Raw genomic sequence first — 26,783 nt, 5'->3', positions numbered from 1 at the left:
GCCAATTTGTTTTCAGGATACTGTGAGGCTGTCTGTGACTAGGGGAGAGAGGCAGAATCTGAAGGTGCTGGTATGGTTGGTTCTGGTTATCTTGGAAACCCACTGCACCACTGCTGTCTCTATGTTGGTTCTATCAGATAGCCCAGTGTTTTCCAGTACATTCTCTTGCAGTCTAAGCTAGTTTGGGTGGTTTTCCGTCATTGAGACAAAAAAGAGCCTTGACTAGCTCAGGGTCAAGGGAGTTGCCCAACAGCTATCCCCAATGTGGCTTCTTGCCTGCCGCATCAACTGTGGGAAATGACCCCTCCCTTTCCCTTGTCATGTTTCCCGGGAGAAATGAGGTCCGAATAGTGACTGGTATAGGAGGTTATGGCTGTCTGGAAATTCTGAATAATGCCACTTTGTTCATGTGTTACTCTAATTTTGATATTTTAAAAAATCTGAAGTATGCATCATTTATGTTCTGAGATCAGGATCAACGAACGACTCAATTATTCAACTTATGATGAAAATACTTGCTGAACAAAACTCTACCCAAAATCAGAAAGGAACAATTCATCAACTTTTCATCAACTGGAACAATTCGTACATAAACACAAAAGCTACTCAATGATACCATTGATCCACTTTGTTTTTGAAATAAGATCTTATTTTTACTTGATTTTCAATGTCTTCTTCATTTTAGATAAAGTTTAGTTTATTAGGTTTTGAATAAGACTTTATTTTTTAAACAAACTTTTAATTTTAGAATAGTTTTAGATTCATAGAAAAACTGTGAAAATAGTAGAGGGTTCCCATATACCTCATCCAGTTTCCCTACTATCAACATTATATATGAGTAGGATACATTTGTCACAATTAATGAACCAATAGTGATACATTATTATTATTAGCTAAAGTCCATCCTTGATTTGTTTCTACTCAATGTCTATTTTTTTTTTGAGATGGAGTCTCGCTCTGTCACCCAGACTGGAGTGCGGTGGCACCATTTCGGCTCACTGCAAGCTCTGCCTCCCAGGTTCATGCCATTCTCCTGCCTCAGCCTCCCGAGTAGCTGGGACTACAGGTGCCCTCCACCACGCCCAGCTATTTTTTTTTTTTTTATATTTTTAGTAGAGACGGGGTTTCACCATGTTAGCCAGGATGGTCTCAATCTCCTGACCTCGTGATCCGCCTGCCTCGGCCTCCAGAAGTGCTGGGATTACAGGCATGAGCCACTGCGCCTGGCCAATGTCTATTTTTTATTCCATGATCTCATCCAGGATACCAAATGACATTTAGTTGTCACATCTTCTTAGGCTCCTCTTATTTGACAGTTTAAAACTTTATTTTTATTGGCCAGGCATGGTGGCTCAAGCCTGTAATCCCAGCACTTTGGGAGGCCGAGGCAGATGGATCACTTGAGGTCAGGAGTTCAAGACGAGCCTGGCCAACATGGTGAAACCCCTTCTCTACTAAAACTGCAAAAATTAGCCAGGTGTGGTGGCGCACGCCTGTAATTCCAGATACTCAGGAGGCTAAGGCAGGAGAATCACTTGATCCTGGGAGGCAGAGGTTGCAGTGAGCTGAGATTGTGCCACTGTACTCCAGCTTAGGTGACAAAGTGAGACTCTGTCTCAAAAAAGAACCCATAAGCATTTATTTTTATTAACATTACCTGCTAATAATTTGTATGATAATGATGCTTAATGTTTCTATATTACAAATTAATAATTTTACTTGACCTTTAAATTTTAACACTTAAAAAGTGAATTATATTAAAAGTTCTTTGACTAATGTTCATGTTATGCATTCCATACACTTATAAATAAGAGTACTGATACCAGTATTTTGGAATTACCTTCAATAAATGCTGAGTGTCCAGCATTGCTGTTCTTGCTCCAGTACAGCAGTTACTGGAGCCCAGCAGGACAGGCAAGGCATGGGGAATGTGAACACATATGGCTAAGGCTCTGGGTGCAGGACATGACTGCTAGGAACCAGGGGGTATGGAGCAGAGGGAAGCTGAGTAGCTCAAGGCTTGCTTCTCTGAGGTGAGACTCCCAAGCCTAGGCCATCCTAAAGGGTTCTGCAAACATGTCTCTTGCCCCCAGTACCCTTACCACTCTGTTCTTCCTCTGTATAAAGCCCAAGAGGGCTTGCTCGTGTTAGCCCAATCTGGTTTCTTTGTCTTGCACAGACGGTGCCCTGTGACCACTGTACAGTGATGATTTGGACTCAAGGACATTATCTTAGAGAAGTCTTTATATGTTTTTTTTTAATTGAAAGTGTTTTTTTAGAGACAGGATCTTGCTCTGTCATTCAGGCTGGAGTGCAACAGTGCAACCATGGCTCACTGAAGATTCAAACCCCTGGGCTCAAATGATCCTTCCACCTCAGCCTCCCAAGTAGCTGGGACTACATGTACACACCACTAAATCCAGATAATTTTTTATTATTAGTTTTTTGGTAGGGATGGGGTCTCGGTATGTTGCCCAGGCTGGTCTCCAATTCCTAGGCTCAAGTGATCCTCCTGCTTTGGCCTCCCAAAGTGCTGGGATTGTAGGCACGAGCCTATCTTAGAGAAGTCTTAAGCCTATGCTTCCCAAGGCCTGGCTCATTGCTTGGAACATAGTAAGTATTCTGTATGTGTAGGTGCTATTATTTGTTCAACCAATGTTGAGCAAATGAAGGAAACTGGCACCATTGGCAGGAAAAGGCTGCCCCTCTGCAGATATTAGGAGATGATGAGATTCAGGGTGGGATGGTGAGGACAATGAAGTGAGTGAGTGGAGCACCGTGGCTTGCAGCGTGGAGAGGGTAGGGAGCAAGAAGAGTGAGGAGCAAGGGGACCACCAGTGCCATCCCTAGCCCCAGCTCTAGCAATGGCGACCTGACTCAGGGCTGCTGGCCACACAGAAGGAGACCCCTGGCAGCAACTACCTCTAGGATTCTGAGGTGCAAGTCCATCATCAGCATCCAAAAATTATGATTGAAAGTTTAGTCAATTACTTATTGCATGCCTGTGCCAAAATATCTCCCGTAACCCATATATGTGTGTGTGTGTATATACATATACACCTACTATGTACCCACAAAAATTAAAAATTTTTAAAATGTTTAATCACAAGTCTGTAGCATGACATCATTAGCAGAGTCTGCTGACATTACAATCTATTGATCTCCCCAGAGTTACCTAAAGTAGTTCATAATAGTTAGGCTTCTTTCTGTCCATAGTTCAGGGCATATTCAAAGTCTCTAAAGCTGATGTGACCATCTGAGTCTCGATCTACTTCCCTGGAAAATGAAACAAAAAGTCATTTACACATTATTCTCATTAACACCTATGTACCAAGAGCACATTAGAATCTTTATTTATTTGCATGTCTATGTGAGAGAGGAACCTATTTTATCTACTTGAAGGCTGAGATTGATGCCTGTTTTTTCATTGGTAATAAAGGTTTGCAGGAAAGAAAGGGTATTTATTAAAACTTACAGAAATAATATATTCCACATATTTAAAGAGATGAAGCCAAATATACAGATTATATAAGAAAAAAAGAAATGGCTCTTTCTAATTATCTTACACATGTCTTTCTGTGATATGTCAAAAACATATGCAGGCCAGATGCAGTGGCTCACACCTGTAATCCCAGCACTTTGGGAGGCCAAGGTGGGTGGATCACCTGAGGTCAGGAGTTCCAGACCAGCCTGGCTAACATGGTGAAACCTTGTCTCTACTAAAAATACAAAAAATTAGCCAGGCATGGTGGTGGGCCCCTGTAATCCCAGCTACTTGGGAGAGTGAGGCAGGAGAATCGCTTGAACCCAGGAGGCGGAGGTTGCAGTGAGCCGAGATCACGCCACTGTACTCCAGCCTGGGCGACAGAGCAAGACTCCATCTCAATTAAGAAAAAAAAAAAGTGTGTTTGAAAGCATAACTGATGAGCAGTGGTGCCAACTCCTCTTTGGGGGCATTCTAAAACAATGCCTTACAAGTAGCTTCTGCAGTTGATGCCAATTATATTTTGTTCAAACATCAAATTCGTATCAACCATGACATTGGACTTTTTAAAGCAAAACTGGCCCAAGCAAGAGAGCCACTAATCACTGTAATAGTTTTAAAGCAGGCTTTTAAAATATTGAATTCTAACATAAACTTTCTGAATATTTTATGCCAAAGTCTCTGAAGTCTATAATGGTTCTGGATAGAGTGATGATAATTTTTCATTCTTTTGAAGTAGAGAAAAATCCCTACTTCTCTGCCCCAGGGCAAAACCATGTTGCAGTGTGTTCATATAAAATGACTGCAGACTGCAGAGGCCATTATTCTTGTTATTTCTTTTGGTAAAATATACATGATGATTTCATGCTACACAGGACCAAAAGCATAGTGTCAGATCTCTTCTAAGGGATTAGAAATAATCAGTATCATGTTACTAACTACAGAATATAAATCACCCCTTTTATTAAATTAGATAATTGAGGATTCTTAACATTGCCTAAGTATTTTTTCCCAAGGAATTGGATTAGATAAACGGCCTTTTTTCTTTCCACTCTGAACTGGTATGGTTGAACTATAAATCTCAGAGGGTGAGTTAAGTGAATAACCTAGAAAAATAATGTTTAGAATAAACTGCTTCTGATAATATTTTGTGTGTATGCGAGTGTGCTTATTCACTTATTGAGATGCTGAATGCTTGTAGAGAAGCAAATCCCTTTGCCTGACTTTCTCAGTAAAGAACCTCATTGTTATTGTATTAACTTTTTGTTTTTTGAGATGGAGTCTCACTCTGTCACCCAGGCTGGAGTGCAGCGGTGTGATCTTGGCTCACTGCGACCTCCGCCTCTCCGGCTCAAGCAATCTTCCCACCTCAGCCTCCCAAGTAGCTAAGACTACAGGCACACGGCACCATGCCTGGCTAATTTTTGTATTTTTTTGGTAAAGATGGAGTTTCACTATGTTGGCCAGGCTGGTCTCGAACTCCTGAGCTCAAGCCATCCCCCTGCCTCAGCCTCCCAAAGTGCTGGGATTATAGGCATAAGCCATTGTGCTCCGCCTGTTATTGTATTAACTCCTAATTTTTCTTGCTGCCTTTGCTAGAGCTTTCCATCATAAAATGAGTATAGTATAACCAAGCACTGTTAGAACTGGGAAGTTTATTCATAACGTGTGGGGTGGCATTTTATTCACATAATGAATGGCAGGGCATCATCATTTTAAATTTATAGTTCAGATCAGACATGCTGAAATACTTTATGTCTTTTGACTTTTCGTCCTCATCACATATATACAAGCAGGTCTGGTCATCTCACGGACAGTGCAGAGGAAATTCAAGTTCAGAGCTATCATTTTAAAAGCTAACAAATACTGTTTTTCATTGCAGACAGAATTGTTCTGAAGAAGGAAGGTCTCATAGCACCCACACTCAAATCACTGTGACAGAGAAGATGTCCAGTGGGTAGAATTAGTGACTGGCTGAGGAGAGGAAGGAAACGTCATCAGGTTAAAAAGCCCTCTTGTTTCTGTTACAGCATTCAACCCTAATGTGAGTTTGCTCTAGTTTTGAAACTAGAATGCGTTGTTGTGGTGTCATCAACAAACCCTCAGCACTAAAAAATTCAGCTCCCCCAACCCCCCAACCCTGACTCGAAAGAAACTTTAGGAGGGCAAGACCTTTGTCTTGTTTGCTGCTGTGGCCCCACTTCTTGCCCCACAGCAGAGGATGAATGTTGAATGAATGAATTTGTGGAATAAATGAATCTGAGGAAACAGCTGATAATATTACAGAAAATCTATCACCTCCTGGGAGGTACTAGGGAATTAAAGAAAGAAACTATCACCTCATTGTCTTTACCGAGTCTAAAAACACTAGTGGCCGGGCATAGTGGCTCATGCCTGTAATCCCAGCACTTTGGGAGGGAGACCCAGGCAGGTGGATCACCTGAGGTCAGGAGTTCGAGACCAGCCTGGCCAACGTGGTGAAACCCAATCTCTACTAAAAATACAATAATTAGCCAGGCGTGGTGGTGGGCACCTGTAATCCCAGCTACTTGGGAGGCTGAGGCAGGAGAATTGCTTGAACCCAGGAGGCAGAGGTTGCAGTGAGCCAAGATGGTGCCACTGCACTCCAGCCTGGGCGAAAAGAGCAAAACTTAATCTCATAAACAAACAAACGCACGCCTGAGAAACACCTTAAGACCCATCATTCAGGGACGCATAAGTAAGTCGATTACGGCTTCCATGCTCAACCACATTTTGCAAAACATAGACTAGGTACAGACAAGACCACATGAGAGACAAGCTTTGGAAAATGAGGCTCAAAACATGGGGCAGTGGAGTGAGGGAACCCGCTGAATGCAACTCCTCTTTTACCAGACACAGGGATATAGTATTGACACATATACATACTATCTCAGAAATGGCTTTTCAAAGGAATTAGTTTATGCAGATGTAACAGAGGAGAATTAATTGTTATTAACAATAACTGCTTCTAGAAATGTAGGCCCAATGAAATTAAAGGCTTTTTTGGTGTGTTTGTTTTTGAGATGCAAAAGGGAGACCTGGAATTGATTTTGGGAGTAGAGACTCAAGAGAGCAGAACTGGGCTGGGCGTGGTGGCTCACACCTGTAATCCCAGCACTTTGGGAGGCTGAGGTGGGTGGATCACTTGAGGTCAGGAATTCGAGACCAGCCTGGCCAACATGGTGAAACCTCATCTCTATTAAAAAGGCAAAAATTAGACAGGCGTGGTGGCATGTGCCTGTAATCCCAGCTACTTGGGAGGCTGAGGCAGGAGAATCGCTTGAGCCTGGGAGATGGAGGCTGCAGTGAGCTCCAGCCTGGGTGACAGAGCCAGATCCCATCTCAAAAAAGAAAAAAAAAAAAAGCAGAACTGCTTTGTATTACTTGGTATGAACAATTTAGGGCCATCTGGGAGGAAGGAGACGACAAGCCAAGACAAGAGAGGGTACAGGCACAGGGAGAGGCCATATAAGAACAGTCATGAAATTCCCCAATGATGTGATGATCAAAAGTTCTTCGATTAACTGTTACGTTTCCTATGTACTTCCAAATTGTTCGTATTACCTGTTCTAACCTCTCTCCTATCTTCACCAAGGGGTGTGCCAGGCACACACACTGTGGGGGATGGTGACTTTGGGGTGTCAGTGTTGAGTCAGGGGCTGAAGATTGAGTCAGGAGATGAGCTCTGTCTGAAAGTGCAGCAGAGAGCAGGAAAAGCAAGCAGGGAATGGCAGGATGATCCATCCACTGAATTCTTTCAGAGAAATGAGAACTCAGAGCCATAAGCCTTCTAGGGATTTGCAAGAATCTTGGGAAGTGCTTCATAATCCCCCAGGTGTAGAATGGAGGTTCCAGGCAATACTCTATGGACTTCAAAGTACAGGAAGACCTCAGATGACACAGGATACATTCCAAATTTGCAGAACTAGACTCAGTCCATTCAGTTGAATTCCAACAGTTTTTAAATTTAAATTTAAATATTTAAAGTACAAATATTTTGATTCATTGTATAAAAAGTGGTTATAGGCCAGGCACGGTGTTGCACACCTTTAATCCCAGCACGCTGGGAGGCCGTGGCAGATGGATCATTGGAGGTCAGGAGTTCAAGACCAGCCTGGGCAACATGGTGAAACCCCATCTCTACTAAAAATACAAAAATTAGCCGGGCATGGTGACGCATGCCTATAATCCCAGCTACTGGGGAGGCTGAGGCAGGAGAATCGGTTGAACCCAGGAGGTGGAGGTTGCAGTGAGCGCCACTGCACTCCAGCCTAGGAGACAGAGCAAGACTCCGTCTCAAAAAAAAAAAAAAAAAAAAAGAAATAGTGGTTATAATTACTTTCATCAGCATGAACTTTAGCATTTTTCTCTCTCACATCCAGATTTTTTACACAAGATTCTAATTGCTCTTTTTGGTGGCGCTGTGTGGGCTTCAACAGCCCAGACTGGATGCTTCCCTGACCCAGAGCTAAGAGGTTGCAACCCTGAAGGAGCCAAGGTTTTACACTGGGAATCTTTTATTAAGATTATTAATAAAAGGGTGGGAACGTATTGCTCTAATACATTCTGAAGGAAAACCTACGGTTTTTTAAATTTAAAAAATGTCAATAGTTGGCTGGGTGCGGTGGCTCAAGCCTGTAATCCCAGCACTTTGGGAGGCCAAGGTGGGCGGATCATGGGTCAGGAGTTTGAGACCAGCCTAACCAACATAGTGAAACCTCATTTCTACTAAAAGTACAAAAAATTGGTTAGGCATGGTGGTGGGCGCCTGTAATCCCAGCTACTTGGGAGGCTGAGGCAGAAGAATTGCTTGAATCCAGGAGGCAGAGGTTGCAAGTAGCCGAGATCGCACCACTGCACTCCAGCCCAGGTGACAGTGCGAGACTCTGTCTCAAAAAAAAAAAAAAAAAAAAGTAAATAGTCAATGTTTCTCACAAGGAGTAAATGTTTCTTGTATGAAAATGTTGACATCATAACAATTTCTTAGAATGTTCTGAAAGTGGTTATTTCTTGGAAAATCATTTTTCTTGTAAAATTATTCAGGAGTACCCCATGTCTAAGTCTCCAAAGCCAGGCTTCAGACTAGAGTATTTGCTTTTACCCAAGTTACTTAAAAAAAAAAAAAAAAAAATGAAAGAAAGAAAAAGGAAATGGCTTAAATTTTATTACATTGAAACAATGGAATCTTTTCTATTAAAATGACATAAAGACTACGAAAGTGATATTTTTAAGTGGGAGCAAGAATACAGAATGGTATACACATCATCATTGCAATGTTTTCATTTTTTAATTTTAATTTTAATTAATTAATTTATTTAGAGACAGAGTCTTGCTCTGTCCCTCAGGTTGGAGTGCAATGGTACGATCTCGGCTCACTGCAACCTCTGCCTCCCAGGTTCAAGTGATTCTCCTGCCTCAGCCTCCCGAGTAGCTGGGATTACAGGCATGCGCCACCACGTCCAGCTAATTTTTTGTAGTTTTAGTAGAGATGGGGTTTTGCCATGTTGACCAGGCTGGTCTCAAACTCCTGACCTCAAATGATCCGCCTGCCTTGGCCTTCCATAGTGCTGGGATTATAGGCGCGAGCCACTGCAGTCGGCCCCATAATTGCAATTTTATAAACACTTATATTCTTTTGGGCAGAAGCTGAAGGTTATATGCTACACAGAAACTTGTCTTATGAAGATGGTAGGGTTTTGGGTAATTCTGTCTTAAGATATTCCTTAATATTACTTACATCTTTTTCAACTGAAAGAATATTTTCTTTCAATTTAGTCTGAATTTTCCAAACAATTGGCCTTATTTCAAATTGTATAAATCCACAACAGCTAGTGCTGGGCTTCTCAGCGTCAGCACAATTTATATTTTGGACCAGACAATGCTCTGATATAGCAGAGAGGGGGCTGTCCTGGGCATTGCAGGACGTTTAGGCATCCCTGGCCTCCACTTGCTAAATGTTGGTAGGACCCTCTCCCACCCCTCATGCCCAGTCGTGACAGCCAAAAATGTCTCCAGAAATTGCCAAGTGTCCCTTGGGGAACACAATTACCCCAGTTGAGAACCATTGAGCCAGAGGAATCACAGTTTAAGGCAATCCTTTTGAACATTCCCGCTAAATCTATAATTGCTAATATAATTGCTTTAAAGACTTTTTCTTAAAAAAAAAAAAAAAAAGATTTCAGGGTCAGTTGAGGTACATGTTTCTCAGATCATGCAGATGATTGTCCCAACACACTAAGGTTTTGAAACGAGCCCAGAGAAGACCCCACTGGAGAGGCAAACTCTTGCTAGTGGTAACAGGGCCTGTGCCAGACATATCTGTGTTCCCAACAAAAGTACTGACAGATAGTAATTAGTCAGAGTCACTGTGATAATCACATGAGATTTTGAAAGTTGATGCCCCTCTGCCCGGCCGCCCCGTCTGGGAAGTGAGGAGCGCCTCTGCCCGGCCGCCACCCCGTCTAGGAAGTGAGGAGCGTCTCTGCCTGGCCGCCCCGTCTGGGATGTGGGGAGCGCCTCTGCCTGGCTGCCCCGTCTGGGAGGTCTACCACGGAGGCCAGACGCAATGTGGGGGCTGGACGTGGTGGCTCACGCCTGTAGTCCCAGCACTCTGGGAGGCCGAGGTGGGGTGATCACTTGAGGCTAGGAGTTCGAGACCAGCCTGGGCAACATGGCGAAACATATGAAAAATACAACAGACAGACCAACCAACCAACCCAGCGACAACAAAACAGGTCTACCCTGGAGTCATACTCTAATTTTTTCTATTTTCCTCCCTTTCTGATCCTTTATCCCACTTTCTTTTTCTTCCTCTTCCTTCTCCTTCTTCTTTGTCAAATAGAGGGTTGAGTTATTATCATTGATCCATACAAAGTCCCTCTCTCATTTATTTTCTTTAATTCCCACCCCCCATTTCTATTCCCCGTCTTCCCATGTGCAACCTTCCTAATATGTTTGATATGCATCTGTTTGTTTGTATGTATTTTTAGAAAATGTTTATTGTTTTGTATGCAAAAAAATTAATAAAATTCCTTCTAGTCCAAAAAAAAAAAAAAAAAAAAAAAAAAAAAATCAGCCAGAGAACCAAAAAAAAAAGAAAGTTGATGCCATATTTGCTGCACCTGAAATGTGAATGAGAAATTTCATGTGGAGGCCAAGATTTAAGTGAGAAAAGTTTTCTTAGTGGAATTTTTGGGGTGGGGGAAAAGGGAGAGAGCAGTTTTTTCTCTTTGATTCTTTATGGAATAATTTAAACCAAAGTCAAAACTGCCATTACGTTAGGGACAAAGCTGTCATACTGACTGAACAGTGAAAGTAAAAATTACCCTCCAAGCAAGGAGCCCCTGCTGGGGATGAGAGGACCCGCCAATTGAAGATGTAATGATGACAGCCTCTCCTGCAAGCAGCCTTCTCTTCTGAGGAGCCCGCTGCTTCTTCCCACTGGCGTGCTTGCCTCTTTGTTGATGAGAGTCCTACAGGGCTCTACAGCAATTCAGCTGGTAATGTGTTTATTAATTTCACCTTTTTAAAGACGTGTGTTAAGAAAAGCCATTCGGATACACAGGAAAGACTAAAGAGATACGCAGATGATTTCTGGTCTTTTCTAGGCTCCGACATGACTTTGGCAGATGCGCTGCTTTCTCTTCGGTGTGTACTGGGGTCCCTTTGTGCCCGTCCCACGCTATGCAACCTTCTTTGACTCCAGCCATTGCTGAGATAGCCTCGCCCGAGCCAGTAACACTATCCTTTGCTGTTTGGGACTGCTCTGACACCTGGGGTGGCACCCCCTACCCCCCAAACGTGGAAGCATGAGAAAGAGTGTTAAGGCCTTCTTCAGGCACAGAGCAGGTGGAACCTCTTGACCAGTTTACACTCCAGCTCACTCTGCTGTTCTCTCTTTCCTTCACTGTGCATGGCTCCAGTCTCAGGCTGGTAATTAACACTTAAAAGCCTGTGCACGAATTATTGAATCAACGTACCAAAGGAGCACAGGACTGTTGTGGAGACTGCACCCTTATGGTAGGAAAAGGCTGTGGCAATACCGAGCCTCACCTCTGCATCCCAGATGTCCACATGTGGGCAGAACAGAGCAGGTGGCACCCCTTCATCAATGCACAGAGCATTGGTCAAGCACCCCTTGACCAATGAGGCATGAGGACCGGGGGATAATGGCTCTCTGCTTTGGTGCTTCACGTAGACAACTCTGAGGTCATTCTCTTGGCTTGTCAGAGGTTCTGGTGGGATCAAGCTCCAATGGCCCATAGTAGTAATGAGCTTGGTGACAGACACTTGCACTCCCTCATTCTCTGTTTCACAACAACCTGTACACAAGCCCTCATGAGGCTCTGCTTTCAAGAAGAACCCAGGTTAAGACACAATGGAAAGTCTATTTTGAGAGATGAAACTTCACACACAGCATTTAAATTGCCATCAGCAATAGCATGTCATATCAGATTCTCATTCAAGTAAGAGAGATCTCACTATTTGAAAGAGATCAGACTATTCCTCTATTTGCAAAATGCTTTTTTTTTTGGAGGAAATTAAATATTGCCTTTAAGAAGAGCTCTGAAGTTTGAAGTTCCAAGCAATTAAAATGCCAGAGTTAACCAGAAAAAAAACACTGCAGCAGTCTTTTTACTGTCTAATATACATGTCTTATTAATAATATTTAGTCCATTAATAATAAATAGTATTATTGGACTTTAAGTGCTCCTTCAGAGTGAGGACAAGGTATTCTTGAATATAAGATTCGTACAGGGTCCTTTTGAATGCAGAGGTATAGTTATGATCTGACCATAAGCAAGTGGTGGACCTGGCTGTTTAGGATGAACTGTGAAGGATAAGAGAATGTCCAGATCAGGCCAGGAATAAAGAACGACATAAGCCAGGCAAAACGGTGGCCTCATTAGCACTCGGCTCAGCCTACTAGCCTAACAGTTCCATGGACATTGTTTGTTTCTTCCCCAGCTTCTATCTTACCTGCTCTGTGCCATGTAGCAGCTGTGTGATTGTGGGGGAACAGACCCCCACCCCAAGCTCTCGAAGTGGGATCTCACTGGCCTTAACCAATGACTGCAATCCCACTCTCCTTGATTGGCTTAAGCCAGTTAACACATGTCATTCCTCCCCTGGCCACTACTGATTGGTAAAGAATTGGTACAAACATAATAAAGTCTAGGAATTTTGTATGCAAGTTGAGAAGCTCTTTCAGTGTGGACATCTGAGATGCAGAGGTGAGGCTTGCTATTGCAACAGCCTTTTCCTACCATAAGGGTGCAATTTCCACAACAGTTCTATGCTCCAATGGTACATTGATTCGATAATTTGTGCACAGGCTTTTAAGTGTTAATTACCAGCTTGAGACTGGAGCTATATACAATGAGGGAAAGAGTCAGAGAACAGCGCAGTGAGCTGGACCCTAAACAAACCATGCCTGAAGCCTCCCCTATGTCAAGACTCTTAGTCACTGACCCAATAAATTCCCTGTGTTGTTTAAGGCAGTCTGAAATGGATTTTCTGCTACTTGGAAATGAAAGCATCCTGACATCCTACAAAGGATTCTGTCTGAAATCTTTTCCAAACCTTGCAGTATTTGGAACTTGATGGACAGACAGCAGATACTCAATGAACATAGTATTTTTGAAATGATTATTCCATTTTAAAGAAACCATAAATAATTTAGATTTCTCCTTGGATGCTAGCTCAAGATTCTGGATTATTCTCCTCAGCTCTGCATTCTAAAGAAGTAACTTGCCTGCTGTATCCAACAGAAAGTTCTGTTTATGGTGCCTTAATTGTGATTCTTAATGCACTGAAGAGGCTATTGAGGGGACTAATACATATTTTCCCTAACAAGTGACAGAATAAATTCTCCAGTCCAAGAAAAAAGGAAAAATGGATGTAAAATACAGTCAGAGCTTACCAAAGTGATTAACTATAAATAATGACTCACTTTTTCCTATTTACTAAATTTTAAGAATGAGGAATCTCATTGACAGCTAGAAATATTTTAAAAGGAAGAAAATATAATTTCAGTATGTCATTTCGGATTATTGACTACTTGTAGACATGTGGATAAATGCAATCAACAAATAGCCCAAGGCCCTGGGCTATATTTCCAGGAAATAATTTGATATTCCTTCTCTATCAAGTGTTTTAACAGAGCTGCTAATAAACAGGGATATGATCGTGTTTCTAACTTTGATTCTCTGGAAGAGAAATGACAATGTAAGAAAACAGCACAGATCAGACAGCTTTCAGGATAAAGTGCAAAAGTCAAAGTGAACATCTTTGAACTAATCATAACAAATCTGTTTCCTACACTTCTGAGTCCCGTCACTAAGATCTTCCATTCTTCCCCACATGCCGTAAATGTGCAACTACCACAGGCCCACTCTGAATATGGCAGGGAGACAGTGTGGTCTAGCAGAAATCCCCCAGGAGGGAGCTCTCTGCTCAGCCAGGCTGCTGCCAAGCCCTGGGCAAGTTTCTCAACTGCTATGACTTTGAAGCTCCTCACTTATTAAGCTGAACGGCTAGGCTAGATGATTGCTAAGATTTGGTCCAGTTCTCAATTTTGATGAATCTAAGCTGGATCTTAGTTATACAACTAGTGTCTTTGTATGCAGAGAATTGGAAAATGCAACCCAACTCCTGTTAGCCATGTTTAGCCTTTTAAAAAAAAAGTTGTTTGAACCTTTGACCCCGTGGACATTTATAAGGAAACATAAGCATATATAAATGTAAAGAAAAAAGATCCTACCATCAACAATATGAAATATGAATGGAGATAAAGCCATTTCTATTTCAAATATATAATCACTTCAGCTGAGATACCCAGGTATCATCTTGAACTTGATTATGAGATAAAAGAAATGGGACAGAGATGGCAATCATTTAATCTCTTAAGAACAGCTATTCTGAAGAGCTTTTCACTCTATGCTCAATAGATTTCTAGCAGGTTATGATCTGGCTAGAAAGAAAGCATAATGATGAAGAAAATTATGTTTTCAATAACACAGGCTTTTTACAGTACAAGTCCTTCCACAAAGGAGGCAATAAAATGAACTCTGACCACTTTAACAGATGGCATAATGGCTCAGTGCACAGATGTGGCCTCTCTGAAAGCAACAAGTTCATCTCCTTGACTGGAGGTTTAGGAATGAGCTGAACTTTCAAGTGTAATGTAGGAAAGATTACAGATTTCCATACAAGAAAGCTGAGTATTAGTGGGTTCAGAAGCTTGGAGAGATGGACTAGAAGAATAAGGCTTAATGAGTTTCATTTTGCTAATGCAACAAATAGAGTTGAAGTTGAAATGTGAACTATAAATATCAAGCCATTTGTAAATGCCCTCCTAATTACATTGTTAGCCATTGTTTAGACGGAAGCTTGCCTTTTAAAAAGCATACTTCCTCAGAGTCAGAAAATACCAATTGTCAAATAATGCTTATTTTCTTTAATAGTATAATATTTTGAGTGGGATATATTTTTAATAATACGTGATAGAAGGACTGTAGAGTTTTCTGTTTACTTTCTTTGGGAAATTTGATAAATCAAAAGTTTATCTGGGAAAATAAATATGCCACAAAATTCAAAATATTTTTAAAAATAATAATATTATCAAAACAAAAGATAAATCCTCAATTCAGTAATTAAAACAGTGTGATTATTACTCAGGAATCAACAAGAATAATGTCCAGAAATATGTATATATAGGAATTCTGCAAAAATCAAATGAGGCAATTCAAATGAGTGGGGATGGAATAGGTTGGCAGGAAAAGAAGCTGGGATAATTGGCTATCCATTTGGGGATGGGTGGAGTTTGACTCCATGGTAGAGCCTGCTTTGTGTTCAACAAAATTTACTTCCCTCTCTTCCAGGAAACATAGCTAGACTACATTTCCCAGCCTCCCTTGCAATGAGATGCAACCGGGAGTCCTGGCAATGAATGTTAATAATACAATGATATAGGAACAAAGACTAGCCGTTGCTCCATCTAATTAAAAGCGTAATATTTCAAAGGCCTGTATAGGACCTTATAATCACCCTAGGGGCTGTGACATGGCCAGATCCTGAAGGATATTCTCATACAGTGTTAGCAAGTAGTCACCAGTAAGTGAGTAATTTACTCTATAGATCTTGGTTATAGAAAAATTACTTTAAAATTCTGTGAAGACAGTTTTTTTTTTTTTCCATTAAATGAGAGTGCAGGAACTTATATAAAAATTAAGATTTGTTTCTAACAGCTTGTACTTTAGTTTTGAATAATCCATTTGGGAAAATAAGATTTTACATCTCAGCCCATTTCTCACTGATGCGATGTGCATCACTAAGCCACTAGGAAATCTGGCCTTAGTTCAGCATGGCTACAATAAATTATTTATGTTTTCATTTACAACATGCTCCTAGCATTTAAAACCTCTGGATCTGTGGACAGTAATACATGACATAAAAAATGAATAACATTTGATAATGAAACAATTCTCTCAAATTATCAAAAGCACTCGATTAATGGAGTCCACTCACAATAAAAAAGTCACACCAAATGGAATGACCAAAAGGGCTTTTAACAAGAGAATTTCAGTCTAAAGAGATAAAGGTTCAGAGGGCCATATACAAGCATTTAGAAAATTATGAAATGCATGAGGAGTGTGAATGTGGGCAAATCAATCAAATCCTAGGATTAAAACTCAAGGACTCCAAGTGAAAGTTCAGGGGGGACATTTGAGGACTCAAACCTGGAAGTGCTTCTTCATCTAACAGTTAGAATTTGTTTTCTATCTCTGCACTAATTCTCAAAGTCGGTATGGAGATGGGAGAAGAAAAAGGAACATACTGTGAGGGAGGTCTTACAAACTGCATATGACATCCTCATTCCCCGACCCTGTCCACCTCTCTCCCTCTGCCCAGCACTAAGCATTACTTCCAAGACAGGTGACCGTTGTGCTGAAACTGGTGTGCCATTTGCCTTAGTGAGTGGGGGAGGCAAAGAGTCCTCAGAGGTTTCAGGCCAGGAACAGACGCTTGCTCATGAGGGATTTCAATAATGCGTAAATCACTAAGGGACACAAGGATGTTGCGGAGCTCTTCCTACCCTTGGGAAGAAACTGCTCTCCCATAAATTGCCACACTAATACCAATTTCAGGGATTCAAATTACTGGCCCAATCCAGCAAGACATTTTCTGCCCATTATCTAGTTTCTCCTGCCTCCAGGCAGGGCCACATCATTGATTACGGAGCATTTCAGCCACTAAAAAAGATCACGCTCATCATTAAAGACATTAAGTGTTGATCTGTGCCAGCTAAGTGACTTAAAAGGTTCGTGCCCTTCTAGTAACAACTCAAAGAGGCTATTTCAGGATATTTATTAAACAAATTAAGTATTTACATTATGCTCAAGCACAGAGGCACAGTCACTGAGTGTAGAAGTGTAAGAAGACAAAACCAAGAGAATTTATGTTGGAGAGAACTCGGCATTTTTAGTTCTTAGAAGTGGGGGCTGAGGAACCTCCAAATGTTTGAGATAGAGAATGAATTGGGCAGGGAAAGGGTTCTACCTCCCTCTCCCCCATAAATGGCATCCCAATGACCACCTCTTTAAAAGAGGATAAACAGTGATTAAAGACTGCAGAGACAATTTAGAAAATCTCCTTCAAGGCCTAAAGACTAAAGGAAACAGGTATATTAACCCTACAATTTTCCCCCACAATTTAAAATTTTAGGACCCTAATAATGATGACCCGGAGTTTAGAAGTATTTTCTGTAGCCTATGGTACACACTATGGTGAAGGAACCCATGTTTTCTTGAATACAGCTGCAGCCCATGAATGCTGGACCATCAATATGACTGTGATTAGTGTTCCTCCTCACCTGCCTATGAACTTGCAGTGAGCAGAGGCCACCTATATTGTGTTCACTGTGCTGTTCCCAGTATTTGGCACAGTGTCTGGCACACAGTGGTGTTCAATAAGTATCTGCTGAATATATGAGCATGTGAATGGGAGACTTTGGAGATGGAAGAAAGAACTCACCACCCCATGATCTTACATCAATTGCTGTGAAAATGTTGGCACTTTTCCTTCTGTCAGCATAAGAACATTTGGATCCTGCTATTTAAATGTAAGACAGATGTTTCTCCCCATTGTTATAGTCTTTATAATTTTCATTTTTAATGGCCATATGCAATTTTATCAAATGGATTTATAATAAATTATTTTTTGTTGGACTTTTGGGCCAATCCAGTCTTTTCACTTTTATAAATGTATCACTGAATACATTGAGTAACTATGCAGAGGTGAGTGGATCACCTGAGGTCAGGAGTTTGAGACCAGCCTGGCCAACATGGTAAAACCCCGTCTCTACTAAAAATACAAAAATTAGCCAGATATGGTGGTGGGCACCTGTAATCCCAGCTACTTAGGAGGCTGAGGCAGGAGAATCACTTGAATTCGACAGGCAAAGGTTGCAGTGAGCTGAGATCGCGCCACTGCACTCCAGCCTGGGTGAGAAAGTGAGACTCCGTCTCAAAAAAAAAAAAAAAAAAAAGAAATGGATTCCTGAGTTCAGTTACTCATTCACCAGGCAAACACTAAGAGCCCATTATGGTCCATGCACAGTAAGTTCTGAAGATACATGGGTGAGCAGAAAAGACAAGAGTCCCTTTGAGCTTTTATCCAATCCTGCGAGAGAATTCTACAAGCAAAATTAAATAATTCTATTAATACAAGCAAAATAATATTACCAGTATACTAAGTGCCCTGAAGCAGTGACAGAAGGTTCTAGGAGAGGGTGGGACATAGGGGCGAGAACTGGGCAGCAGGTTGGGGGCGCAGGACCTGGCTGAAATCTGAGAAGCATGGAGCTAGTAAGGGAGGTGCAGGGGGGGAAGAGTTCTCCAAGCAGAGGGAACAGCATGTGCAAGGTCCTTGTGGCAGGACAGAGCAAGGTACATTCAAGGAACTGAAAGAAGGCAACTGTGACTAGGCACAGAGTGAGGATGAGCATGGAGCCAAATGAGGCTGTGGGGTGCATGGGCTGGAACTATTCAGGTCCTGGAAGTCTATGTAAGGACCTTGGTCATGATCCAAAGAGCGATGGGAAGTCATCAAAGTGCTTCAAGGAGGGGGCTGACGTGCTTGATATAAATTTTTGAAGTTTATCTTTGCTTAATAACACCGTGCCGCAAAGGTATCCATGTCCTATCCCCAGCACCTGTGAATATGTTGTATTATGTGGGGAAGGAAAATTAGGGTTGCAGACAGAATTAAGGTTGCTCACTCTAAAATGGGGAGATTATCCTAGGTTATCTAGGTGGGGCCAATGTAATCTTAGGGGACTTTAAAAGCAGGAGAGGGCGTACAAGCATCAGAGGAGCCAGAGAGATGTGAAGATGCTAAACTGCCAGCTTTGTTGATGGAGAAAAAGCCACGAGCCAAGGAAGGCAGGGGCCTCTGGAAGCTGGAAACAGTAGACATGGCTTCTCCCCTTGAGCCTCCAGCAGGAATGCGGCCCTGCTGACACCTGGATTTTAGCCCAATGATGACCATTTTGGATTTTGGCCTCCAGAAATGTAAGATGATAAATTTGTGTTGTTTAAAGCCACCAAGTTGGTGGCAACTTGTTATTGTGGCAATAGGAATCTAATACAAAGGAGATGATCATGAATTTAGTTTTGGATATTTAAGTTTTACAAGTCTTTGACACAAAGAACACGGACATTTGGAAGTATTATTCATCTACAGCCACTCTCCTAATGAGTAATACGATCTTTATTTAATTATTTTTACCTTTTGTGACTTCAGTGTTATCATATATAAAAAGAAAATAGATTTAAGGTTGGTTCCAGTTCTAAATCTCTGAGCTTATAAGCCTGGAAAGGAACAAATATGCTTTTCACTTAGATTCCTGTCAGAATTTGGCAATCAGTAGGGAAAAAGTGATATGAAAAATAGTGATCTAAACTAAACGGGGAAAAGATTTCATTTTTAAAAAGTACCCAAAATATGAAATAACTAGAAATACCTTAATAAGAAATGTGTTGAATTTATATAAAGAAAACTACAGAATTCCTTCGAGACATATAAAAGGATATTTGAAAATGTGCAGGGACAAGCCACGTGTGTATTCCTGGATGGGAAGACTGAACATTGTAAAGATGCCAGATCCTTCCCAATTAATTTATAGGTTGAATGCAATTTTCATCAAAACCCCAAAGGGAGTTCTTGGAACTTCACAAAAATGATTTTACCATTCATCTGGAAAATAAACAGGCAAGAAGAGCTGAGAACAAATTTGACAACAAGAAACACTAGGTTTCAGAACATATTGTAAGAACTAGGGGGGGAAAGGTGTGTCCCTGGAGTAAGAATAAGGGGACCAAGGGAATAGGATAAATGTCCTGGAAAGGTCGCCTCATCTGTAAAAGGAATCAGTACAGCACAAGGTGATAAAGGCATATATAAATGGGGATTATTTGACAAAGGATCATGGAAAAACTGGCTATTTGGAAACAAAAATGCTTAGATCATCACCCCATGCTATATACCAAAATAAGTTCCAAATTCATTAACATGCTAGATTGTCCTAAAATTCAAACCAACTAAAAATATGGAAGCAGATATTAATCTGGTTTCTAGACAAGGAAAATTTTCTTAGTACAAAAGCAATTAAAGAAATTGTGAAGGAAAAGATCACAGATTTGAATACATGAGAACTTAAAATCACTGCACATCAAAAATTATAATAATAAAACAACAAGCTGGAAAAAAAGTTGTAATAAAAATAGAAACAAATAAATGTTTTCACTATAGAAAATGGGCAAATGGTATGAACAGATAATTCACAGAAAAGAGAACAGAAAAGGCTAATAAACGTAAAAATGTTCAAAGTTATTAGCAATTGGAGAAATAAAACAAAAAAATGAGATACTCTTTCCACGTATTAGATTCGTAAACATTTGAAAAATAACACTCGGTCATTGGTGAGAACTGTTAGGTAACAGGAGCACCCTAATGGCGCGGGTTCCGGGTTCTTCTTCCTCCCCAACACAGGCCCGCCAAAAAGGAGCCAACCAGAGGTCATGCCTTCCCGCCTCGGCCTAGGCACAGCCCCTCAGCCAATCAGCAACCCCCACATAACGTCCGCGGCCATAAAAGACGGAGGCCACAGAGCTCTCTGTCTTCCCTTCCGCTTCGGCTCTCCCTCGGACTCCTCCAATAAAGATCTCTTGACTGCAACCGGTGTGGCCTGGTCTTAGTCTGAGCCTACAGAGCCACTCTTTCAAGAACAGGGCAAGAAGGGCATATACAGTGAGGGGAGCAGAATTTGTTTATTAGGCAATTGGGTAAGAAGAACCAGGAGCTGTAAAAATGATAAAATAACTTCATACTCTCTGATACGATACCTTGATATCTAGGAGCAACTCCTAAGAAGATAAAAGTGAAGGCAAATTTGTTTATTGTAGGGTTATTTATAAAGGAAAATGGCAAAACGATTGAAAAGCATGGGATATAAAACTCACACTCAACAAAAACAGAGAGAAACAGGGAAGAATCAGTACCAAAATATTAATGATGATTATCTTTGGTTTGATATGAATATGGTTGTTTGTTTTGTTTTGTTTTGTTTTTCTTTCTTCAGACCTTTCTCTATTTCCAACATATTCTATGAGGAGCATTTGTTACTTCAGACAGATCTCCTCCCAACCGTCCACCTCCCACCCCCTGCCCCACCTTCTACCTACCCTCCACCCCCTATAAAATGCCTACGTGCTCAGGACACAACCACTTCTCTATTTTGTGAGTTTCCCACTGCGTGCAGCTGATAGCTGAGGGAAAAATTCATGCTTGATAAAATCATCTTGTGAGTGATGGCCAACCAAGGAAAACCATTTCACACTTAGAGAGTTTACATAATGTGAGTTTATAAGAAAGGAATGAAAGAAAAGATGTTACGGGCAGAACTTTTAGAGAAACAACCGTGCTTGACTCTGCGGAGAAGGAATGCAGTTCCAGGGTGCCCGGTGTCTGCGCGCATTCCTCGGCTGCTGCTCTTTCAGTGACTACATGGTCTGACTATTTGACTCGTTTGACACTCTTTAGTAATAAATATATCCCCATATGGAAGTTTTACTGAAAATAGCTCCCTGGGGGGAGAAAAAAAAACTAACCTTTTTTTTTTTTTCCACTTTGAATCGAACCACAGGTATAAAATAATTCTGAACTTGGTGTTCAGTGCTACAACCTCTAGAGCACTGTACAGAACAAATGCCCTGAAGTGAGAACTTTTCATGTCTTCTTTTCTTCCCCCTTTGTTTTCTGTCCCTCGCTGAAGTGAGCTGTGGTGAGGGCTTCAGACCTGCCGCCTGCGAGCAACACACGGTCTGGTCCACTGGGAGAAAGGGCTCTACTGACCTGCCCACCATGCTTCCAGAGTCCAAGCCTCTCCCCAGAACAACAACACGTAGTCATTTTTCCTTCAAGGGACTTTAAAAATCACCCAGCAGGCTGGGCGCGGTGGCTCATGCCTGTAATCCTAGCACTTTGGGAGGGCAAGGTGGGCAGATCAACTGAGGTTGGGGGTTCGAGAGCAGCCTTACCAACATGGAGAAATGCTGTCTCTACTAAAAATACAAAATTAGCCTGGCGTGGTGGTGCATGCCTGTAATCCCAGCTACTTGGGAGGCTGAGGCAGGAGAATCACTTGAACATGGGAGGTGGAGGTTGTGGTGAGCCGAGATCACGCCATTGCACTCCAGCCTGGGCAACAAGAGCAAACTCCCTTTCAAAAAAAAAATCACCCAGCCCCACTCTTTCATTTTACAGATGGGGAAATGGAGGCTCAGAAGCACGAAGCTGCTTTCCTACCTAGCATAGCAGAGCAGGTCTCTGGATTCATGGCACAGTCCTACACCCAGCTAATAACTCTGGGCTTTCAGAGATTTTGAGGGTCTTCGCCAAAAACCCAGGTTGGTCCCATTGGACACAGAAAGGAACGCCAATTTGTAATACACTGCCAACTCAAAGCTGTGTACACACTGCAAGCAGTACCAGGAACAAGACATTGGGACTCCCCATTTCAACTGCTTGATCATTTCCAGCTTATGTGGGAATATGGGATAAACTCTAGGATTAGGATGACTTTGGTGTGCCGTTAGCCTAAACTTTTCACAGTCACGCAGAATTAGGGGCTGAATAAGACGTGAAGATCTGTCCCTGGAATATGTGGAAATTATGACATCACAATGAACATCCTCCCCAGAGCCCCGCAGAATAGCCCAAGAGAACATCGCCACAATTTGGGGGTGGGAAAAGAAGGCACAAACACTTTTCAAAATATTAGTCTTTCAAAAATGTTGTCCTAAGTGTACATTTGAAAAATTTGTTTAAGTTCTTAGTTAGGTTTTCCCCCCACGGATGCTGGGTTGGGCTTAAGAAAAAAGTCTTTCACAAAACCTGAGTTTAATAGGAGCACTGGTATCATAATTAGAGGAATTTCATTATGAAATCCTTTTTTTTTTCTTTTTCCCAAGATGGAATCTTGTTCTGTCGCCCAGGCTGGAGTGCAGTGGCGTGATCTCAGCTCACTGCAACCTCCGCCTCCCGGGTTCAAGCAATTTTCCTGCCTCAGCCTCCTGAGTAGCTGGGATTACAGGTGCACGCCACCATGCTGGCTAATTTTTGTATTTTTAGTAGAGACGGGGTTTCACCATGTTGGCCAGGATGGTCTCGAACTCCTGACCTCATAATCCACCCACCTCAGCCTCCCAAAGTGCTGGGATTACAGGCGTGAGTCATCGTGCCCGGCTGAAATCCTTTCTAATTAGTACTATATAGATTGCTGTAAATTTGAGTTTTGGGCAATGGTGAGGAAATAAACTGATGGAGGAAAGTGAGCACTTCCAGAACATCCTAAAGATTAGGGTTTTGACTCATTTGTCGGGTTCAACTGGAAAAATAAAAATCAAGAAGAAAAGAATTTTAGCATTTTTAGCATTTTTTCCTATTTTTGTGAATAATGTCATTGGTATTGCGGTAGGCATTACATTGAATCTGTAGATAGCTTTGGGTAGTACTGACATTTTCACAATATTAATCCTTCCAATCCATGAGCATGGGGTATCTATTTTTTGTGTGTCCTCTTCAATTTCTCTTATCAGTGTTTCATAGTTTTCCTTATAGAGATTTTTTATTTCTTTGGTTACATTTCTTCCTAGGTATTTTATACTTTTTTTGTAGCTATTATAAATGGAGTTGCTTTCTTGATTTCCTTTCAGTTTGTTCACTGTTGGCATATATAAATGGTACTGATTTCTGTAAGCTGATTTTCTATCATATAACTTTACTTAATTCATTTATCAGTTCTAATAGTTTTTTGGTGGAGTCTTTAGGTTTTTCTAAATATGTTGTCAGCAAACAAGGATAATTTGACTTCTTCCTTTAGGAACATGACAAAGTACCAACATCTCCTTAAAAAGAAAGTCTTTGAAACATTAGAGCAAAAGACAAAAAATTTGTGAACATGAAAAGTAACCATAAAAGAAATAAGTCCTTCTCATAATACAGTTAATTCACTCCTAGCACACTTTGCTGGCCCTCACCATTATTTGTATGTTAAAAGGCTTAAAAGGGAATTTTATAAAATAAAGCATACATTCCTAATCTTTAACTTCTGAAAACTAAACAAAGCAAAACCCTTGGTGGAGATACAGATATTAGTGGCATGTTTCCTAAAGCAAACTCAAAACAGAGATACTCTTTATTTTACATTTTATTTAGTAAACTAGAAGAGGGTCTTGCCATGGTGAAAAGACAAAAAAAAAAAAGAAAAATTAATAGGAAAGAAACATCATTAATTGCTACAGCTGCGATTATATAACCCAGAAAACTCAAAGGGATCTACTAAGAATTTTAGAAGTAAAATCATGCAAGGATAATTATCATATAAAACATGCTCTAAAAATAATAACATTCCTTTTCAACAACAACTATCAAACTTTTTGTTTCAAAATTAGATTTCTCATAACAAGGAAAAAATATATCTGTATTTAATACACATTTATGGAGTACCTACTTGGTAATTAAACTAAGGTGGAATATATCAGTCCAATAATAAAAGTATAAATATTTTATAAAAGAAAAAAATAAAAATAGGCAATACTTCAAGGTAATTTGTAGATTTAATACATTTCTAAATAAAATAATAATAGGATATTTTATTATGTAAAAATTCTGAAGTTCATATCAGAGATTAACTGGGACAATAAGGGGCAACTTAAGAGAGATCAGAATGTATCAAAAAGCAACCCACTTTAAAAGAAACAGGAGCACTGACTAACACCTGTAACCCCAGTGCTTTGGGAGACCAAGGTGGGAGGACCGCTTGAGGTCAGGAGTTCGAGACCAGCCAAAAACTGGGCAACATAGTGAGACCCTGTCTCTACAAAAAATAAAAAATAAGAAAATTAGCTAGGTATGTGCCTGTAGTCCTAGCTATTCAGAAGGCTGAGATAGGAGGACCACTTGAGCCCAGGAGTTCCAGATAACAGTGAGCTACGATCATACCACTGCATTCTAGCCTGGGTGATAGAGCTGAGACTCCTTCTTAAAAAAAATACATATATATAAATATAAACTTAGATCCTTACTTTATGCCATAAAACAGAATACATACATTGTAAATAAAAATTTAACATACAATTTCCCAAAGGCAGATGAAAATAATAATATATTTATCCCAGGTAGGTATTTAGATTCACTATTTAAAACACACGAGAAAATTACAAGTAAAATGCAGTGGCAAGGCCAGGCGCAGTACCTCACGCTTGTAATCCCAGCACTTTGGGAGGCTGAGGCAGGTGGGTCACTTGAGATCAGGAGTTCAAGACCAGCCTGGCCAACATGGCGAAACCCCGTCTCTACTAAAAATACAAAAGTTAGCCGGGTGTTGTGGAAGGTGCCTGGAGTCCTAGCTAATCAGGAGGCTGTGGCAGGAGAATCACTTGAACCTGGGAGGCAGAGGTTGCAGTGAGCCAAGATCACGACTCTGTCTCAAAAAAAAAAAAAAAAATTGCAGTTGGGGTAGGGAGTAAACCCAGATAAAAGGTAAATATGGATATGAAATTGTGATAAAATTATATGTAAATGTTGACATCTAAAATATATGAAAAGCTCTTATAACTCTATAAGAATAATTCAAAATTACCAATGACAAATGGTTAAAAGTTACAGAAGGAAAAATATTTTAAATACCAAATTTAAGTAAATGTTCAACTTGCCAGGTAAGTGAAGTGAAATATAACTGTAATGTCACACTTTACACTCACCAAAATAGCAAGTAAAGACAAGTGAGAAAGACCAGAGTTGGCAAGCCTCCAGGGAACAACATACTATGATTCAGTGATAGCGTTTCAAATTCTTTGCAAGACAGACAACAAGTAAGGAGAACTACAAAAGAAAGAAACAAGAGGGAAAGAGGACGTAGGGAGAAGGGAAGGAAGGAGGGAGGAAGGGAGGGAAGAAGGAAAGAAGAAAAGATTAGGTTTTTGACCCATGAATCTTATTTCTGAAAATGTATCCAAAGAAAATATACTTTAAAAATTTCTGCTCTTCAACAGAGGTAAGGCAATGAACAGGCAAGCTGCAGCCTAGAAGAAAAATCTTTGCAAAGTACATACCTGATAAAGCAATACGTAAAGAACTCTCAAAACTCAATAATAAAGCAAATACCACAGTAAAAAATAGGTGAGAGATTTGAAAAGATACTTCACTAAAGAAGATATGATGGAAAATATGCACATGAAAAGATATTCAACGTCATTAGTCATTACAAAAATACTGACTGAAACCACAGTGAGAGATACCACTACATCCTATAAGAATGGCTAAAATTACCAAGATCGAGTGTTAGTGAGGATGCAGAGCCCCTGGAATTCTCTTTCACTGCTGGTAGAAATGAAAACAGGTACAGCTACTTCGGAAAAATTTGGCAGTTTTGTAAAAAAACTAGACATATAATACACCTACCATACGGTCCAGCCATTCTACCCCTAGCTACGTATCCAAGGGAAAAGGAAGCACATATCCATTCGGACTTGCACACCAATGTTCACAGCTGCTTTATTTGTTTAATGGCCCCAAACTGGAAACAAACCCAACGTCCATCAACATGGCACATTGTTACAATATACTCAGCAATGGAAAAGGAATGAACTATTGATACAGGTATCCCATGGATAAATCTCAAAATAATTACACAGGGTCAAAGAAGCCAGACCAA

General features: G+C 40.8%; 1 protein-coding gene across 6 annotated transcripts in view; it reads right to left on the bottom strand.

The window, feature by feature from the left end:
* Nucleotides 1-26,783, bottom strand: part of EFCAB11 (EF-hand calcium binding domain 11) — a 195,553-nt gene that overhangs the window by 8,580 nt on the left and 160,190 nt on the right. For 3 of the 6 annotated variants that reach the window (XM_032179266.2, XM_032179270.2, XM_032179267.2), the window contains exon 6: nucleotides 3,085-3,276. In XM_032179266.2, coding sequence (XP_032035157.1) covers nucleotides 3,195-3,276 — 82 coding nt within the window. In that variant the 3' untranslated portion in view covers nucleotides 3,085-3,194. Of the gene's footprint in view, nucleotides 1-3,084; nucleotides 3,277-26,783 lie in introns of those variants that run through there. The other 3 variants (XM_058429827.1, XM_058429826.1, XM_058429824.1) reach the window with 2 other exon arrangements.

The sequence above is a fragment of the Hylobates moloch genome, unplaced genomic scaffold (assembly GCF_009828535.3).
Source record: "Hylobates moloch isolate HMO894 unplaced genomic scaffold, HMol_V3 SCAFFOLD_16, whole genome shotgun sequence".
NCBI classification, from domain to species: Eukaryota; Metazoa; Chordata; class Mammalia; order Primates; family Hylobatidae; genus Hylobates; species Hylobates moloch.
This window is presented reverse-complemented; position numbering and strand designations above follow the sequence as displayed.